Genomic DNA, 18,842 nt, shown 5'->3' on the forward strand with positions numbered 1-18,842 from the left:
AACTTCAAATTTAAAAAGATATACCTACGTATGCTCAATTACATTGAAAAATAGAAAAGTAAGCCCCAATGTCAATTCCACTGTCGTTTTTACTAGGGTCGAACTCGATTATTTTTTGCAGAACCGGAATCGGTCCATAGGAACCACGGTTCCATGTCAAACCGGTTGAACCATCCCCATTTTTAAAATCCATCTCTCTACCTCTCTAAAACCCTTCTGCTTTATTTTGAAGCTGTCTTTTTTTTAATTTCCAACTCAGTCCTCACCCCATCTCTCCCTCGTTTTTCTCTCATCTCAAGGTTTTGGTTTAGTCGAACACTAGTTCTCTAGGGCTTTTCGACAACTCAGCTTCTCAGTGACTAGTGATCTCGTCCATGGCGGCCGAAAAGCTTCGGGATTTGAGTCAGCCGATGGATGTTGCTCTGCTCGACGCCACTGTCTCTGCTTTCTATGGAACCGGATCTAAAGAGGAGGTATGGAGCATTTGCTTTTATTTATGTTTTTCATTTTACTAGTGTTTGGTTTTTTTTGTGATGCCTCAATTTTATTTGCCCGTGTTGGTTGGATTGGACGAGAATTTGATGGATTTTCATAAAAAATCCTCAGAAATTAGTTCGTTTTGAATGGTTTATCCTGCACACAATGCGCCTCTCAATCACTTGACATAGTATTGATGCAGGGACTCGTGAATTTGTTTAGTGCTGTCACGTAGTATGTTTGATTGAACTGGAATCATCTGGCACTAAGTGTACTTGTTTGTTGAACATAGTGGCAGTGCCAGTTTACACAATTGTAGGTCTTTTGTTTTTTCTAACGGGGAAGCCTGGTTGTTAAGTGATGAATATTGATCTCTATTGAAGATATAGTAACTGCAAGCTCATATGACGCACAGCATTATTTTATGAATTTATGTAATTTTTTGACAAAACATGTTACCACCTTTTTAAACTATTTATTTGACAACTGGAGGAGTAACACGTATCCATATTGAACTAACTGCTTGATAGTGCATGTAAAAGAGAAATTTCACTCATTAAAACTGGAGGAGTAACATGTATTATACTCCTTCTTAACATTGCTTGTAAAAGAGAAAACGTCAGTGAACATCCAAGCAAGTGATTGTATATGAAGTTGTGCATCCATTTTGTGTTACTTGGCTCTTTAAAACTTGATAATAGGCAGGTATCATATGAATTTTTTGATACACAGACATTTTAGTGAACATCAGAATGTCAAATAAGTGACAGCATATGAAGCTATACATCTGTTCATATGTTACTATATGCAGAATGCAATCTTTTGGTTTCTCCTAATCTATTTGTTTAGATGGCCACACGGTTGAACATATATGATATACTCCCTAGTCCCTCAGAATTTTTTTTGGTTCAAATTGGATTTTCACAGAACTGAAATTACATTAGTTTTCTGGACTCTGGAGTAGTATGTATTATCTTTTAATACTGATTTAGCATTATTGATATGGCATTATTAATATATGAGATAATAGATACATGTTATGTTCATGTTGATACCAACCATGGAAGGTGACTGCAAGAAATATCTTTTGGTGTTAGCTATAGAAGATCTTTTGTAATCGAGGCAAAATGATAATTATAACAGAATAGCAGTGTTTGCGTAGAATTGTATGTTTGGATTGCATCAAGTGAGTGCGTTGGAGAAGTTGGTTGACCAAAAAGTAATATATGTGAGAGATGCAAAGAAATAGTGGTAACTTCTTGGATACTAGCAAGCCGTTGCCTGTTAACAACAAGAACTGAACAAATCTCTCGAGCACTTGAATGAAATGCCTTGAATTTTTTTTCTCCTTTCAAAATGTTTGAAAATCACACCTCAAAGTCTCAAACCCATTATCAGAATAAGGCTGAACAATCCTCATATTTATGTATATATAGTTTCTTGGAACATCTTTTCCAGTCCCGTGCAAATGGTTTATGATATCTTCGTACCCATGGAGTTTGCTTTAAACCGTTCAGGCAGAATCATGCAATTTGATTTTTGTAATTATGAATGCTCTGAAATTCAGCATATATCTCTCCCATTTTTTGGTCATTTACTGCAACACAGTGTGCTTAAGTTGTGCTTGAAGGCGGATCAAGTTGGAAAGATTATTAACTAGGCAATCAATTGAGGTCTCTCAGTTTCTGGAAATCATACTCCTCCCAGCTTAATAACTTTGATTTTCTTCTCTTGGGTTTCTTGGCAGAGGGCTGCTGCAGATCATATCTTGCGTGACTTACAACATAACCCAGATATGTGGCTTCAAGTGGTCCACATTTTATCTAGTGCTCAGAATCTGAACACAAAATTTTTTGCTTTACAGGTATGTTAAGCATGCTCATACTTCATAGTAATTTACAGTTCCTCTTTACTTGTGGTTCTGGGCTTATTTCCATAACAAAATCTGCGAATATTTTTTAATTTTGTCATCAACTTGTGATCACTGATAAAAGAGATGCTGAATTTCCCTATACAGGTTTTGGAAGGTGTTATTAAGTACAGATGGAATGCTTTACCTGTAGAACAAAGAGATGGCATGAAAAACTATATTTCTGATGTTATAGTTAAGGTAATTTAATCTGAAAATCACTAATCATGACATATAGTTCTTTCATAACGTGGAAGCACGAGTACTTACCTTTTCGCCTAATATTTTTGTTAGCTTTCGAGTGACGAAGTCTCTTTCCGGAGGGAGAGGCTTTATGTCAATAAATTAAACATAATATTGGTTCAGGTAATTTCTTGGAAGTCACTGAGCATTTGTAATCACTTTTGATATTTTGGTACTACGTTTTGGTTGAATGATTCATGTCATTAAGTTCTAGTAGTCCAGTTTGTGATTTTTCTTTTGTATAAAGATATTGAAGCATGAGTGGCCAGCTCGATGGCGTAGCTTCATACCTGATTTGGTTGCAGCAGCAAAATCAAGTGAAACCATCTGCGAGAATTGCATGGCCATTCTAAAAGTATGTAGTTATGGTTTCGATCTGGGTCTTTTAATATACATCTGAATCTGTGATTGACTCGGAATGTTTTGCTTGTCAGCTTCTAAGTGAGGAGGTCTTTGATTTTTCAAGGGGTGAAATGACTCAACAGAAGATTAAAGAGTTGAAACAATCTTTGAACAGGTAATCATGTGAACATGGTACTATATACATTTCATTAGCTATATCCAGAGTTTCAAAAGTGCGCCTGGTGTGGGCCCTAGGCACAGGGAGCACAAGGCTCGATCGTAATCTCCCCGAGGTTGCCGGGGTGAGAGATATTCAGGAGGTGTGGTGGGGCACGACGGGGCGATGGTAAGACAGATATTTGTACAATAGATTGAGTAGAAAGAAGGCACCAGATGGCGGCGTAGCCAATTAGGTTGTGATGTGGTTGTAGTCTGTAGAGATGAAGGTGTATGTCAAGGAGTTGCAGGTATGTCAATGGAGTTGCAGGACGGTGATTAGGTCAAATCTAGAAACTGTATTATTAATACTAAAGTCACTGCAAATATTTATTTAAAGCCCAATTTGAAATAATGAACATTTTGAATTTGAATTAAATAAAAAGCCTAATCTGAATTTGAATAAAAACCCTTCCACCCCCACTTCCCTTCGTGAAGCAGAAATCCAACATTGCTGAAACTGCGCTCAAGACAATTCCTTCTGGTTCCATGTGCGCCCTGTCGCCCACACCCCTGACAGCACTGTTTATATCTCAAGGATCCAATATCTGGCATATATGCTTCCTGAAAGGCAATTTTATTACTTATAATCCCCCTTTCTTTTTGGGTGAAGTTCTCATGGTAGTTTGGCCTGCATTTTAGGGCGTGCATTTTATGTATAACTTCTTTAAAATCCTCCTGTTGTATGTCTTTAGTCTTAATTCTTTTAATTTGTTTGCCTTCAGCGAATTCAAGCTCATTCATGAGTTATGCTTGTATGTGTTGTCTGCATCCCAAAGAGCTGAACTCATCAGGGCTACCTTGGCAACATTACATGCTTTTTTATCCTGGATTCCCTTGGGCTATATATTTGAATCACCACTGGTTTGTATTCTTCCCTTTTATTCGATTGAATTTTTAATGAAGGAATTGAACTGCATTCTTCTGATCTGTTCCAACATCTTAGTTGGTGATTTGTACTTGTTTGCTTTATTAATCTTTGGTGCTACCTGTTCTGATTTATTTGGCAGCTTGAAACTCTATTGAAATTCTTTCCTGTGCCTGCATATCGCAATCTCACTATTCAGTGTCTGACTGAGGTAGCTGCCCGCCCTCCTTTCTAACTGCTTGATAGATGCTTTGTCCAATTATATTTGTTGCTAATGAGCCAGTTTCTCAGGTTGCTGCTCTTAGTTTTGGGGACTTCTATAATATGGAGTATGCCAAAATGTATTCTATATTCATGGCGCAATTACAGGTAGTGAAGATAAAGCTTCTCTGCTATAATCTTTATATTTGTAACTTGATATTACCAGTTAGTTGGTGTGCTGATTGCTGTTATGGCGTTACTTGTGTACTAGGCAATTGTCCCATCGTCCACCAACTTTGTTGAGGCATATGCAAATGGCAATAGTGAGGAGCAGGTGACTACTTTGATTCCGAATTAGCTTGCATATATCTTATTGCTAGAATGTCAGGTGTTTCTGAAGTTTTTCTTGGGAAGCAAATATCACCCTGATGTTTACCTGGATGCACAACTCCCCTCAATTTTTTTAAAGAATATATCCATTTTTTCCAAACAAACCAAACCTTAGTCATCAATCAATAGAGGGAAAATCTATATGAATATTGCTGCCCACAATCAAGGGGATAAGCCATTGATACTCCTTTCCTTTGGTATACCTTACCAATACTAGGCAAAGCAGACCAAAACAAAAGGGGGTACTCTTCTTTTTCTGGATTTGTCGTTGCACTTGCAAAAATACCCTTTTATTAACGAAATCAAATGGTGCTTGACAAAGTTCTTGTTGTACCATTTCTGTCATCCTTTTCATGACCAAATACTTAATTTTTTTTGTGTGTAGTTTCCAAATTTTCCCAGTTTTATCCTTATCATTATGAAATAGTGTATTAGTTTTCAGGCTTGTAGATATGTTTCAGGTCTATAAGTGAGGCACAACTTAGGCAGAAACTTGAAAAAATGAAAAAAAACGTTTGTTAACTTGGTCAATGAAGCACCAAACAAACTTTTTATTGGGTGGGACTTGCACTTCCTGGTAAATGTACCCAAATAAAACTTTAAGACAAATGTGAATGTTATGGAGATTTATGCACCTCTTCTATGTATTTTTTTATGCCTTGAACTGAGACTCATTCTGCTTTGTTTCTTCAGGCATTTATTCAGAATTTGGCACTGTTTTTCACATCATTCTACAAGGTAACTCACCTTCATTGGTATTGACTACTACTAAATGAAGTAAAGAATCGAAAAAGACAAATCATCCAATTGCTGCTTATTTTTGAATTATGTGGCTAGTAACGGAAGTGGCTTCCTAGGGGATTCATTCAGTATGTTGATAATTGATATCATCACTAAAATGTGTACATGTTTGAAGCAGCTAAATTTTGTTTTAGCTTTTTTTTTATTAGCAATTAATTATCTGCACCATCTGGGTTTTGTGTCAATATCTCCTTACATAAACTTATTTATTTTTATTTTGATGACTTTCTGAATTGCTGTTGGGTATATTAGTTATCGCAGGAGTACATTTGTTTTTGCTAAATTGCTGGTGATTATGATAGCTCTCGAATTGTAAATTTTGTGTGTTCTGTTCAACCAGTCATAATATTTTCTTTTGTTCTGCTGGTACTTGATCCAGACTAATCACCAGTCTCTTGGTGGTTAAAGACACAAATTATAAGATTGATTATGTTCCTACTCCTTTTTCCCTTATTAGGCTCACTAATACTCTTACTACCTTGTCTTTGCAGTGTCATATACGAGTGCTAGAGTCTGTGCAAGAGAATATAAATATACTACTAGTGGGCCTTGAGTATCTAATTAATATCTCATATGTGGATGACATTGAAGTTTTTAAGGTACTTGTAAATTCTTATACATTACGTACCCCTGACTTTCGTTATTGTTGTGATCGTTTACACAATTTCTGAGTGCCATGGGCTGCAGGTTTGCCTGGATTATTGGAATTCTTTAGTTTCGGAGCTGTTTGATTCTAATCACAATCTGGATAGTCCTGCTGGGGTTGCACACATGATGGGACTGCAGGTGGAAATGATATTCAGTGTTCCTCTTAAATATTTCGAGTATAATGTTTTTTTGTTCATGGGCATTATGTTGATAATTGTTCCAGTGAATACTGTTTCTTTTGTAAAATAAGCCAAGTTAGCATATGATGATGTGAATACTGCATTCTTGGTTTCCAAGCAGATGCCTATGCTCCCCGGTATGGTTGATGGACTAGGATCACAACTCCTGCAGAGGCGTCAACTTTATGCTGGTCCAATGTCAAAGTTGAGATTACTAATGATATGTCGCATGGCGAAGCCAGAAGAGGTTCTCATTGTTGAGGATGAAAATGGGAATATAGTTCGTGAGACAATGAAAGATAATGATGTTCTAGTACAGTATAAGGTCGTCCAGATTATTTAAAACTCATGTAGCTTTTAGACTGCAGTTTTTCATGCAATTGCTTCTTTAGTCCTGTAGATCTTGCTTTGACTCTTGCTGTATATGTGCAATAATTTGAACTCACAGATAATGAGGGAGACACTGATTTACTTGGCTCATCTTGATCACGAGGATACTGAAAAACAGGTGTGCCTCTTGCTAGTTTTGTTGTTTCTCTATGTGTGCTTGTTGAACTGTTATGCTCTGTAAATATTTGCTGCTTATTTTTATGCTTCCATTCTTTTACGGATTGCCTGAAGTAGTTATGTGGTATTGCTCTCTCTAGTTTCAAGACAATTGTCCAAATTCAAACAGTTCACAAAACTTACTGATAATTATTGTTCAACTGGTTTTGACTGGCCATGCAGAAGTTTAGATTATAAAATATTTTCTGTTGTAGACATATTTCAGTTTTATGGACTCGAATGCGCAGAATTTACGTGTCCTTAAAATGGATATGTAAGAAGTTAATGAAGATTTGTTTCTAATATCGGCCTTATAGCATGAAGGGTTTAAGTTATACCTTGAGTGCTTGATGTAATGTTCTGCCTCTTATTTCCTTCTTTGAATTACTGATTATGCTTTGGTGATATGTTTTATCTATCTCTTTTATATGCTTAAGCATTGACCAGTTATGCTGATTCTCTGAGACCAATTGTCATTGATTTTCTTCGTCCTTGTTTTTAATACTTTATTCAACTGCTTGCTGTCATGACTCATATGGAGTCAGGGGTTTGATTTGTATTCATGCTTTTGGACTGAACGTCTGAACCATTGAATTTTTATCCTGTTTGTGGCTACAGATGCTGACAAAGTTGGGTAAACAACTTATTGGAGAGGATTTTACCTGGAACAATCTTAATACACTCTGTTGGGCCATTGGATCTATTTCTGGGTCAATGGCAGAGGAGCAGGTAGATCAGCTTATCCAATTGCATTTCTTTAATGCTGTAATAAAGTAGATAAGCTTCATTTGCGTTTACGTTCCTGATATACTGTTAGAAAAGCTAGCCCATGAATGGTGTCATTGTCCTAAAGATGTCATATTTTCATAGTTGTCCATTATGATGCTTTGGAAGTTGAAATGTTGCTTGATTCCAAGTTTATGTTTAGTTGCAATTTGGTGTGTTTATATTTATTGTGGTTTCTTGATACATTGGTTCAATTTTGTTCTTTTCTGGAGCATGATGATAATCTGTGTTATGTGTTTAGAAGCTTGGGCACAATTTGCAATTGACATCCATTAACTTTCAACCTTTGGCAGGAAAACAGGTTTCTGGTGATGGTAATCCGTGATTTGTTAAACCTTTGTGAGATCACTAAGGGGAAGGACAATAAAGCTGTCATTGCCAGTAACATAATGTGAGGGTTGAGTCTAGTTATTGTTCTGCATGAGAGTGAATGCCTAATCAATCTATCTGTATGATTCATTGATTTGCAGACAAAAATGTGGTCCTGTTTTTTTCCTTCTGAACTTTTGCTGTTTATTTGGCTGCAGGTATGTAGTTGGTCAATACCCACGATTTTTGAGGGCTCACTGGAAGTTCTTGAAAACTGTTGTGAACAAATTGTTTGAATTCATGCATGAGACCCACCCAGGGGTTCAGGTTGGAATTGATATCCCTTTTAACTTGCCATGTTTTTTGCATGTTTCTTACATGGTCTCTTATGTTTTTTTTTTATCATCGTTCACTTTTATTAACATCCTGCCGATCCCAAATCCTTGTTGAATCTATGTTTCTATTACTTATCATTTTAAGTTCTTAAACTGCGTACTGATTTGGTATTACTATTTCTTTCTGCTCATTTGCAGGACATGGCATGTGATACATTCTTGAAAATTGTCCAAAAATGCAAGCGCAAATTTGTCATCGTGCAGGTTATGATACATGTTTTGCTGTATTTGGCAATGATCTCAGTTGTAAGTTGTGCCTTTATAACCAAAGGAATTAACTGTGTCTCTTCCAAACCCAGGTTGGAGAAAAAGAGCCATTTGTTTCGGAACTATTAACAACACTTCTGACTACTATTGTTGATCTTGAGCCTCACCAAATTCATTCCTTTTATGAATCTGTAGGTCCTCATTTGGTGCTTTCTAACTTATAATATTTCCTAGCATAATCTAGTCCTTTTGTGAACCATAAGGTTCAAGATATTCCTTTATTTTGATAATGTCTATTTCAATTCTTGCCACTTTGTACCTTGTAGGTTGGTACTATGATTCAAGCCGAAACTGATCCCCTCAGGAGAGGTGAATACCTGCAGAAGCTGATGGAACTTCCTAATCAGGTTTGATCCCATTGCTCCTATAATTTCCAGATGACCCTATGTACTCCCTCCGTCCCACACTAAGTGATGTACTCCCTCCATCCCATTAAATATGAAACATTTGCGTTTCGGCACGGGATTTTATTTAGTGTTGTTCTGTGAGTTAATGAAGAGAGAATAAAGTAAGAGAGTGGGAAAAAAGAGATAATATTATTTTCATTTTAGGATACGTTTCAATTTAAATGGGACAACCTAAAAAAGAACGTTTCATTTTTAATGGGACAGAAGGTGTATTACTTTTCGACACGGGATTTAAGGAAGTGATGTTTAGTGGAGACTGGAATAGAGTAGATAAGCGAAGAGAGAATAAAGTGGATAAGTGAAGAGAGGATAAAATAGTAGAGATTAAAAGGGTTGACTTTTGCCAAAAGAGGAATTGACTCACTTACCCCAAGACAACCCATAAAGGAATACAAATAACTTACCGTGGGATGGAGGGAGTATTTGTTAGTTAACTAGGTTTTATATCCTGCATTGCACGGTGTTTGTTGAAAGAGAATATGTGTAGTTTTATTATTATTTAAAAATAATTTTCAATGTTTGGATTTGATTAGTGGTTCACCTTTATTTGGTGTACAATAATACAATCAATATGCAATTGAAAGAAAATTCTAAAGAATTATAATGTGATTTATTTATTAAAATATGCAATTTACAATATATAAGCTGCCAGTGATTTGCAAGATTAGCAATTTAGTTTGGCCATGAAAATTCTTCACTAGGAAGGGAAACTGGGTTGTTTCTCTTCTAGCACACATGTATTAATGCACCTCAAGTTTCAACGTAGCTAATTGACGTTATACTGCAGAAATGGACTGAAATAATTGGACAGGCACGCCAGAGCGTAGATTTCTTGAAAGATCAAGATGTGATCCGTGCAGTGCTTAATATCTTGCAGGTATCTTATTTTACCTTACTATATTATTGTTATTATTATTATTATTATTATTATTATATTGGATTGTATGCTTTTCTTTCCATGCAGATTGCAGACCTTCTCCATATATGGTACTGAGCCATAGAATGGTAGAAGGACAAACTGCTTAAGAAAAACTTGAGAATGATCACTTAAACTCTGTTTTAATCTTTTTCATAAAAAATATCGTCATTGAGCCTGAGCTAGTCTGTTTTGTTTGATTATCTTATGTTTGCTTGATGCCCTGAAGTTCGAGCTGGAATGGTCAATTAAAGCCCCATGATATCCATGCATACTTGTGTATATATACATATGTTTACTGTAATGTATGTATATTGAGCTATATTGAGTAATCAGTCTTATCTCGTGCTTCTTTATTTTAATGCTCAATCAATCAATTATGCGATCAAGCTGAAAAACCTTGTCATGATTGAAGACGGTAAAATTCTTTATCTTGAGCAATGCAAATTTGGAATTGGTTCAACCTTTGTTCGTTCATCTTTTCATGAAATTTTATTGACACTCTCTATATATGCACCTACAATTTGGTTATACATTTAACCAAGGTAACATTATTGTACCCAGAAAAGTTCAATATGAGATGGAATCATCCTGGATGCATTTGTCTACCCCTCACACCCTCTTCATAACCTAGAATAATCATATACGGATGTCTGAGGCATGACAGAAACTAGTTAATTCAACCTTGGGGTTGTGTAGTTGGCGTACCACTTTATAGATTAAAAGCCTTTTACTTAAAGCTGGTAAATGACACCTTTTCTTTTATATGACAAATTGACGTGGTTTCTATTCAAATCCTAAGTTATCTCGGTCTTTTCTTCGTCTGCTCAATATGAATGGCATTTGTTGTGATTGATGTGTTAATTAAGCCAAACTTATGCCAAAAAAAGTTCATAGTTCCTAATTATTGTTTAAGCAGAAGATCAGTATTATAGTTTGTTACAATAGCTGTATGTCATTGTCCAGTAACCCTGTCTAATTTTATTACTCTCTATATATTGATTCTCAATATGCTTTTTGTCTTTCTTGTTGTGGATATAAATTTATGCTCACATTTGATCCTCCAGACAAATACTAGTGTTGCTAGCTCTCTTGGGATGTATTTTATGCCACAGATTTCCATGATCTTTTTGGACATGCTCAATGTTTACAGGTTTGTTTAGTTTTGTTTTGGAATGACAGTCCTAAGTTTCCCTGAGTAGTACTATTACATTTGTGTGTATTTTGATGATGGTCGAGTTGCATGGCACAGAATGTACAGTGAGCTTATATCAACCAGTATTGCCCAAGGAGGGCCCCATGCTTCTCGGACATCTATTGTGAAACTCTTACGGTATATTCCAAATCTGGAGCATTTTTTTGGGTACATTTTCAGTCTAATAACTGTGTCCATTTCGTCATTTCCAACAGTTCAGTCAAGAGGGAAACATTAAAGCTCATTGAGACATTTTTAGAAAAAGCTGAGACATTTACAGATAAAGCTGAAGATCAGCAACATATCGGTAAACAGTTTTTGCCTCCAATGATGGACCATGTGCTCGGTGACTATGCTCGGAATCTGCCTGATGCAAGAGAGTCTGAAGTTCTATCACTATTTGCAACAATAATAAATAAGTGAGTTTTTCTTTTGGGTTTCTTTACAATTTGCTTGTGTCTTTTAGATGTCTATAACCGAACACCATCTGACCTCCTGGTAACAGCGATTTGCTTGTGTTCCTGGTAACGTTCTCAACTGTGCATACATGAAATCATTAGCAGTGATTTGCAGCATCATTGAACATGATTTTATTTTGGCTGGGATATTGTTACTTATATGCATAACATTGATTTAGATCATGCTGTCATTCATCATGATTTTTGTTCTCTTGCTTAACTTTATTCAGGTACAAGGGAACAATGATTGAGAACGTTCCTCGAATATTCGAAGCTGTATTCCAGTGTACTCTAGAGGTTGGTGCAGCCTCCGTTACATATTATTTGTTGCATAATGATATATATATCCTTTTTAAAAAATTCTTAATTATCATGTTTACTCTGGCAACAAGAACTTGAATTTGAAGCTATTTAAACTGCCATATGTAAATTCAAGTGTTGATCTATGTGTTAACATTTTATGCTGCCATTATTGGATACTGGTTATTTTGGGGTTTGACATATATATGTGTTGTCAACTATAGTTCTTTCTTTAACTATTAATATCATTCAGATGATAACAAAGAATTTTGAAGACTATCCTGAGCATAGACTGAAGTTCTTTTCACTGCTTAGAGCTATTGCTGCACATTGTTTTCCTGCCCTAGTGCACTTGTCAAGTGAGGTATGTATATTGCACCAAAGTTACTGGCATTTTGTTGATAAAGTCCTTTTTTACATGTCAGAGATACAACTCAAGATCATTAATTACCTATTGGCTTCATATTTTTATACGATCATATTATTTACTTTGGTTTTTTTGCTCTTATGTTCAGCAATTAAAACTTGTTCTAGATTCTATCATTTGGGCTTTCCGGCACACTGAACGAAATATAGCAGAGACTGGTCTCAACCTATTATTGGAAATGCTGACAAATTTTCAGGTGTAGTTTGGTTTATAAAATTTTTATGGTGTTGATAATTATTCTAGCCAGTGCGTTATGGGTTTTTTATGACGTTTCAGGGTTCTGAGTTTTGTAACCAGTTCCACCGGACTTACTTTTTGACAATAGAGCAAGAGATATTTGCTGTTTTGACAGACACATTCCACAAGCCGGGTTTTAAGTTGCATGTACTGGTGCTGCAACACTTATTCAGCCTGGTAACAGCATTTCTCTTTTTATTCATTTCTGGTTGCTCCTTTTGTACCCTCTTCTTACTGGCAAACTTGTTGACTGGCAGATCTGATGGAATAAGTGCTAGTGGGGCCTGCATACTTTGATCACACTTTTTGTTTAATGATTTATTCAGTAAACTTCTTTTGATTAAGCTTCGTAACAACTTTTTGTGTAAATTACAGGTAGAATCAGCTGCGTTAACTGAGCCTATATGGGATACTGCAACAGTTTCTTATCCTTATGCAAATAATGGCATGTTTGTCCGTGAGTATACCGTTAAACTGTTGAGCTCATCGTTTCCGAACATGACAGCAACTGAGGTATTAAACCAAACCTTCTTTATTACTTCAGAATTTCAGATGTTTAGTGTACCGCTTATACATGCATCTATTTTTTTGTTCTCTTCAGGTTACCCAATTTGTCAATGGACTTTTTGAGTCAAAAGGCGATATTTCTTCATTCAAAGATCACATACGAGATTTTCTTGTCCAATCAAAAGAATTTTCAGCTCAGGTGAAATATTTACTATTGATTTTTCGTTAGTTTTTGTTCTCACAACTCATTTCCTGGTGAATCTTGTGATGATGCTTCGTCGATGGAGTTCATTTATTGAGTTTTATGTCTTTTTGATTTGAATTCTTTTCAACATCTCAGTCTTGTGAGTGGGTGAGTGGGTTGGGGGTGCCTAAGAATTGAAATTGGCTTCACTCTGTGGGTGAAATTTGGTTTCCTATATTCATTCTTGACGTACTGCTGCATGCCTGCATCTAATGGTTGTGTCATTGAGTCATTTGGTGCAGTCATTTTCTGGTACCAGACTTGCTTCCTAACACAATTCAATGTGCTCTGGTAGCTGAGTTTTGTGGTAGCCATGACTTTTCAATTTATTAAAAAAAAATGGAACTGATGAGGACCTTGCTCCTTACTTCGTAAAACATGCTGTAGCTATATCCTTTATTTTGCACAAGACAGTAGCGATATCTTGGTATTTTATTTTCTCTTTGTCTATTCATTGTTTAATTCTTCTGTTCTTTCCACTCCTGTTTCTCATCTTCTTCCTTTCACAGCCTACCTTCTCTCTTTTTATTTCTATGTGCAGCACCTTGTATGACTAAGTCTCTGAGTTCGGGGTTTGGTGATTTCCATAGAGAATCTGCATTTGAAATGTTATTTATGCACACCCTGATTCTTATATTGAAATTAGGCACTTGACTTTTACATTTATGATCCAGGACAATAAAGATCTTTATGCTGAGGAAGCTGCTGCCCAGAGAGAAAAAGAGCGACAGCGCATGCTATCAATTCCAGGACTCATTGCACCCAACGAGATACAAGACGAGATGGTGGATTCATGAGCAATGTCGCATTTTTGGGCCAAGGCTAGTTTGGATTTTTAACTGAAAGTTAGGTTGGGGCACCTGAATTCCTCATTCATACATTATTTGGGTTTTTCATCCGTGGATTGCCTAATCTGGCCGGAAATATTTCTGAATGAAACGAGGAAGCTGTCGGGGGTGCTGCTGAAGAAACCATTTGCTGGTTGTAGAGCATTCAGAACGTAATGTTAGGAACATGGGCATGTCACTAGAAGCATTTGTGATAGGAGGGTGGGTTGTGCAGAAAATTCTCTTTTAGCAATTTGTACGAATTTATAAAGATCTATTCTTTAATGCTGCTTTGTAGTTTGTCTTGTACACTGATTAGTGATTTTGGTAAATATTTTTTACATCTAGTTATTCTAAAATTAATAACCTAAACTGTCCTGGTTCATGTTGGTGTGTGGCTGTGCGCTGCGTAGGTTGCTGTTCCTTTTCGGCAACAAGCAAACAATTGATTAAGGGAAAATTTAATGTTGGGATTTGCTTTGGTTAATGACAAAAAAAAAGAAGACATTTAATCGGGTCTATGCGTTTGTAATTATATTAGTGGAGTAAAAGTTATCGTGAAATTAAAATGAAACAGGTTGGAATGAGTTGGTGTGTGCTGGTATGAGAAGGTCGAAATTATATGTATCAATGAAAAGCGAAGACTCATTATGACGATCATTGCGCAAAATTTCCAATAAGCTGCCGACATGTGGAATATTATATGGCTGTGTCTGATATTCGAATATTCATCTAACAATTTGTTCAATTCAATAGTTGCATAAATGCAACATATTATTAAAATCTAAATTTGGTGGCATTACATGTTCATATAGCGTATTCTGCGTTGTAACTTAACAAATCAAGGGAGTTTGTATAATTTATCACGTAAACAAATAATACTGGTAAGTAATATCATAACTCAACAAAAATACTACTAGAAGTAAGATAAAAATCATAGATCCGTATTTTGATTTATAAGCAAAAGATTATAGGTTAAATAGCTTGAATGCATAGTAATTGACCAAAAAAGGAAAAATCAAAAGCAACGCAGTCCATTCTTTTCAACCTGCAGGAATCTCTCTCATAGACATTTCTTCGTAAATTTCACCAAATCATCTGCTTCAATTCTAAAGCTATTCCAAGTTTTTTATGTTTTAATATAACATAAAACATTTCTACTTCTCGGATGGTTTGATTTTCTCCTATTGTTTGCGTGGTGAGAGAATTGAAGGTGCGGAAAAGGGGGAATGGGACAAGCGTTTCGCAAACTCTTCGATACTTTCTTCGGCAACTCGGAGATGCGGGTAGGTACTTGCAGAAACGCGCTATCAATTTTTCATTATTAACCAGAGTTGGATTCGCGAAAAATGTATGTTCTGATTCTTCTTTTAAGAAAATTATGCGTCGTTATTTTGTTCGGCAGCATATGGAACTTAATCGGAAGGTGCCAGCTTTGATTTGTCGTTTCATATGCTTCAAAGTTTGGTTTGTTCAGATTTGAAGTGATTTTTAGCAGAAATGAGCATATCTGATTATGAATTGGTAATCGCGAGAGGGTGGTTGTTTATTTTCAAAATTATTGAATCTGATACTAAAACTATGCGATCAGCAATATACTAGTAGTAGTTCTTTTCATCAATAAGTCTTTGCTAATTAATATAAATTGTGTTCTTCCTTAAGGTTTTATGAATTTCACATGCACTTCAATTATACATGCTGTCGAATTTACCTTGAGTGGTACTGTATGTCCAGTAACTCCACTTATGAAGAAGTTTTTTTGTAAAATACTATATTTGAGCACCACAACCAAATGCAGTATCTTAAAATAATGTGACATATCAGATTATTTAGTGCCAATGGTATACAAACCATAAATTGTAGTATTATGTATCACGTTGTTCCGTGTTATCTAGCTGACATGTAGAGTTGGAAAACGTTACATGATTGCATTTGAAGAACCAGCTAGAGTGGTATATGAGCTGACGTTTGATTCACTAGTCTAGGCAATCAAACTTAGTACATGTGCTGAGTTCACCTTTATATTATGTAGTTAATAGTTAATATATTTGTGGAATACTGCGATGTATAGCTTATTACAAGTGGTTGTAGCTGCTACACTTAGACTCGGGTTACTATTTTGTAGGTGCGACTCTATAATAAGAGTCAGCATCATTGTAGATTGTTGAATTTGATGTTAGTAATTTCAGTCAAACAAAATTATATGTGAAGATGATATGCTATAAGGTTAATTTCATATAATAATTTCAATTGTCATAGGTTGTGATGCTTGGGCTGGATGCTGCTGGCAAGACAACTATACTGTATAAGCTTCACATTGGAGAGGTTTTGTCAACTGTTCCTACCATTGGTTGGTTTATATAATCTCTATTTTCTCCCTTTAAAATTACTTGTTATTTCATTTACATTATAGGCTGTTTGAGCACATAATGTGGTTACACGTTGAACATTAGACAGACTGAGTTAACAACATAGTGGCTTGGACACATTTTGATGATGATTATAAGTTTCATCAATAGATAGTTATGCATCCCTTACACATGTTGATGAAGAAGAATTCAATCTGATCAAAGTTGTTGCTATTTTTCAGGTTTTAATGTAGAGAAAGTTCAATATAAAAATGTGATCTTTACAGTGTGGGATGTTGGTGGCCAAGAGAAGTTAAGACCCTTATGGAGACATTACTTCAATAATACTGATGGGCTGGTAAGGTTCAATTCATTAGCAATATACTTCTTTCGACTAGTTATTGTTAGGCAGGTGCATCCTAAAGATGCCAACAACATAAGTCTACAGATAACTAGCAAATAATTCCACATGCTCTATGGAGAAACTTGTTTGACCCCATATATCTTCCAAATGAACAATACCTGGAAAGCTTAATTGTTTGCAGTGAATTAGCTCCTTGCCCTTTTAAATCTACCTAGTTTTACTGATATATATGTATTAATTTGTCTCTGTAACATCAAGTGGAGAAATATCTTTTTTACAGGAAGGAAGTATCCATGGTGATTGGTGCAGAATTTGTCAGTTTTGTTTCTGATATTATGTGATAAAAAATTTTACCGGATAAAGATGAACTCTTGGGGTCTCTGCCTTATTCTTGTTTGACGGATGTAGGAAACATTTCATTGTTTCATGGATTTGAGTTATATATGAATTTTTCGGTCAAGATGTGAAGATACTTAATTTTGGCTGCACAGGCTTTTTATTTGTTATCTTCTATGAGATGTTCTTCACTTTATTTCAGTGCTAATTGCAATGATACACTTACCATAATTATGTCCTTTCTTTCTTGGTCGTATGAACTTCATTCTCCCTTTGTTCCTTGATGTCATCTCTTCTGTTATGCAGATCTATGTTGTTGACTCTCTGGATCGAGAGAGAATTGGGAGGGCAAAGGCAGAGTTTCAGGTTTAACTCCTCTTGAATGATTCATTTGTGTATGGCTCATTTTCTCCAGTTGCATTATATTGAGTTGATTATTATATTCCCCAGGCCATTATCAGAGACCCATTCATGCTTAATGCTGTTATATTGGTCTTTGCAAACAAACAAGACATGGTACACATCTCTTTCAATCTCTTAATAGCGAAATTTAGTGTTTTGGGAAGGCAACTATAGGTACTATGGCTTTTCGTGTACTAGTACTCTTCGGTTTGGCTGTGGGAGAAAGATGTAGAAATGTATGGGTGGGGGATAATTAACTTGGAGATAGGTGACATATGAACTTTTAATTTCATGTCTGAAATTTATGAACAAGAAGCTGGCGATTAGGTTGTGTGACTGAGGTCATCGTCAAGAACTGTTATTATAATGATCTATATACTACTGCTACACGATGAACCACCTATAACATGTCAGGATGTAGATTGTTGATGAGGAATATGTATATATACCAATTCAGTCTTCCGCGATTACTTTTCAACTTCTCTCTTAATTACATGGTCTCTCTAGGTTACTAGGAGTATAATTTATAGAAATTTCTATCATTCACAGAAACAGATACATTTCATCACCAATCTGTAATTCTCGGCATTATTATTATTATTACTACTACTACGGAAATTATGAAAAACGAAGTTTAATGGGTAGTGCGATGTCACACTCATCAATTAATATGAATGACATTGCACATCTGACTGGGTTAACAAACTTCGTTTACCAAATGATTATAATTTTGTTTGTTTGGGTTAACAAACTTAGTTTGCCAAGTTTAATAGCAAATTAAGACATGGTTTGGTTCTTTTTGTCTCTGAAGAGTCTGCTTTTTTCCGTTCAGAAAGGCGCAATGACCCCTAGGGAAGTTTGCGACGGTATGGGGCTTTACGATCTCAAGAATAGAAAATGGCACATACAAGGGACTTGCGCCCTCAAAGGGGACGGATTGTATGAAGGGTTAGACTGGTTATCAAGCACTTTGAAGGAACACAAGGCTGCTGGATTTTCTTCGGTGGGCCCTTCGTTGTTCTAACATGGTTGAGTCTTGTTTGTTCTCTTCAACTCTCTGGGAACCCATACACTCTGTTTTGTAGGTTGATACCAGAATTAAACAAATCTGTATATTGCAAAAGCCCGATTTTCTTTGCCCTTTTTTCCCCTTTGAATGTTTTTGCAGTGTAGCCACCAAGGCCTCAAACAACACTTGGATTATTCGTTTGTATGATGAATGAAACGCAATTGCGTTTATGTAGGAAATTGTAGGAGTGGTTTATTGTATTTTGCTGATACCATATTATATATATCT

The 18,842-nt window shown here is 35.8% G+C and overlaps 2 protein-coding genes across 4 annotated transcripts; both read left to right on the forward strand.

Annotated features, from left to right (window-relative positions):
* The first annotated feature begins 237 nt into the window (after positions 1–237).
* LOC125205453 (protein EXPORTIN 1A-like) lies at positions 238–14,442 on the forward strand. Of its 2 annotated transcripts, XM_048104392.1 has the most exons (32): positions 238–473; positions 2,225–2,341; positions 2,495–2,587; positions 2,681–2,752; positions 2,877–2,984; positions 3,064–3,146; positions 3,913–4,051; positions 4,198–4,266; positions 4,347–4,424; positions 4,528–4,590; positions 5,340–5,384; positions 5,939–6,046; positions 6,135–6,233; positions 6,396–6,599; positions 6,723–6,782; positions 7,439–7,549; positions 7,900–7,997; positions 8,134–8,242; positions 8,449–8,514; positions 8,610–8,708; positions 8,844–8,924; positions 9,772–9,861; positions 10,968–11,053; positions 11,153–11,233; positions 11,311–11,514; positions 11,784–11,850; positions 12,107–12,217; positions 12,369–12,476; positions 12,557–12,694; positions 12,893–13,030; positions 13,119–13,223; positions 13,943–14,442. In XM_048104392.1, exons 1-32 carry the CDS (start codon positions 375–377, stop codon positions 14,063–14,065), a joined length of 3,252 nt encoding a protein of 1,083 aa, XP_047960349.1. In that variant the 5' UTR covers positions 238–374; the 3' UTR covers positions 14,066–14,442. The 2 variants fall into 2 exon arrangements, with proteins under 2 accessions (XP_047960349.1, XP_047960350.1); XM_048104393.1 differs by lacking the exons at positions 238–473; positions 2,225–2,341; positions 2,495–2,587; ... (1 more) ...; positions 2,877–2,984; positions 3,064–3,146 and adding an exon at positions 3,303–3,758.
* Positions 14,443–15,070: 628 nt separating this feature from the next.
* On the forward strand, positions 15,071–18,793 carry LOC125203351 (ADP-ribosylation factor 1-like 2). Of its 2 annotated transcripts, XM_048101674.1 has the most exons (7): positions 15,071–15,174; positions 15,309–15,381; positions 16,355–16,445; positions 16,686–16,801; positions 17,450–17,509; positions 17,594–17,659; positions 18,378–18,793. In XM_048101674.1, the coding sequence occupies exons 2-7, from the start codon at positions 15,325–15,327 to the stop codon at positions 18,567–18,569; spliced, it is 582 nt and encodes a 193-aa protein (XP_047957631.1). In that variant the 5' UTR covers positions 15,071–15,174; positions 15,309–15,324; the 3' UTR covers positions 18,570–18,793. The 2 variants fall into 2 exon arrangements, with proteins under 2 accessions (XP_047957631.1, XP_047957632.1); XM_048101675.1 differs by having other exon boundaries at positions 15,085–15,385.
* The last annotated feature ends 49 nt before the right edge of the window (positions 18,794–18,842 follow it).

Source organism: Salvia hispanica, chromosome 2, assembly GCF_023119035.1.
Source record: "Salvia hispanica cultivar TCC Black 2014 chromosome 2, UniMelb_Shisp_WGS_1.0, whole genome shotgun sequence".
NCBI classification, from domain to species: domain Eukaryota; kingdom Viridiplantae; phylum Streptophyta; class Magnoliopsida; order Lamiales; family Lamiaceae; genus Salvia; species Salvia hispanica.

Excerpts from the sequence above, each read along its gene's own strand:
- LOC125205453 (XM_048104392.1), top strand. The coding sequence starts at position 375 with ATGGCGGCCGAAAAGCTTCGGGATTTGAGTCAGCCGATGGATGTTGCT. Across the intron at positions 4,052-4,197 it reads ATATATTTGAATCACCACTG|CTTGAAACTCTATTGAAATT; the intron begins GTTTGTATTCTT and ends TTTATTTGGCAG. Across the intron at positions 6,600-6,722 it reads ATGTTCTAGTACAGTATAAG|ATAATGAGGGAGACACTGAT; the intron begins GTCGTCCAGATT and ends TTGAACTCACAG.
- LOC125203351 (XM_048101674.1), top strand. The coding sequence starts at position 15,325 with ATGGGACAAGCGTTTCGCAAACTCTTCGATACTTTCTTCGGCAACTCG. Across the intron at positions 15,382-16,354 it reads TCGGCAACTCGGAGATGCGG|GTTGTGATGCTTGGGCTGGA; the intron begins GTAGGTACTTGC and ends CAATTGTCATAG. Across the intron at positions 17,510-17,593 it reads GGGCAAAGGCAGAGTTTCAG|GCCATTATCAGAGACCCATT; the intron begins GTTTAACTCCTC and ends TATATTCCCCAG.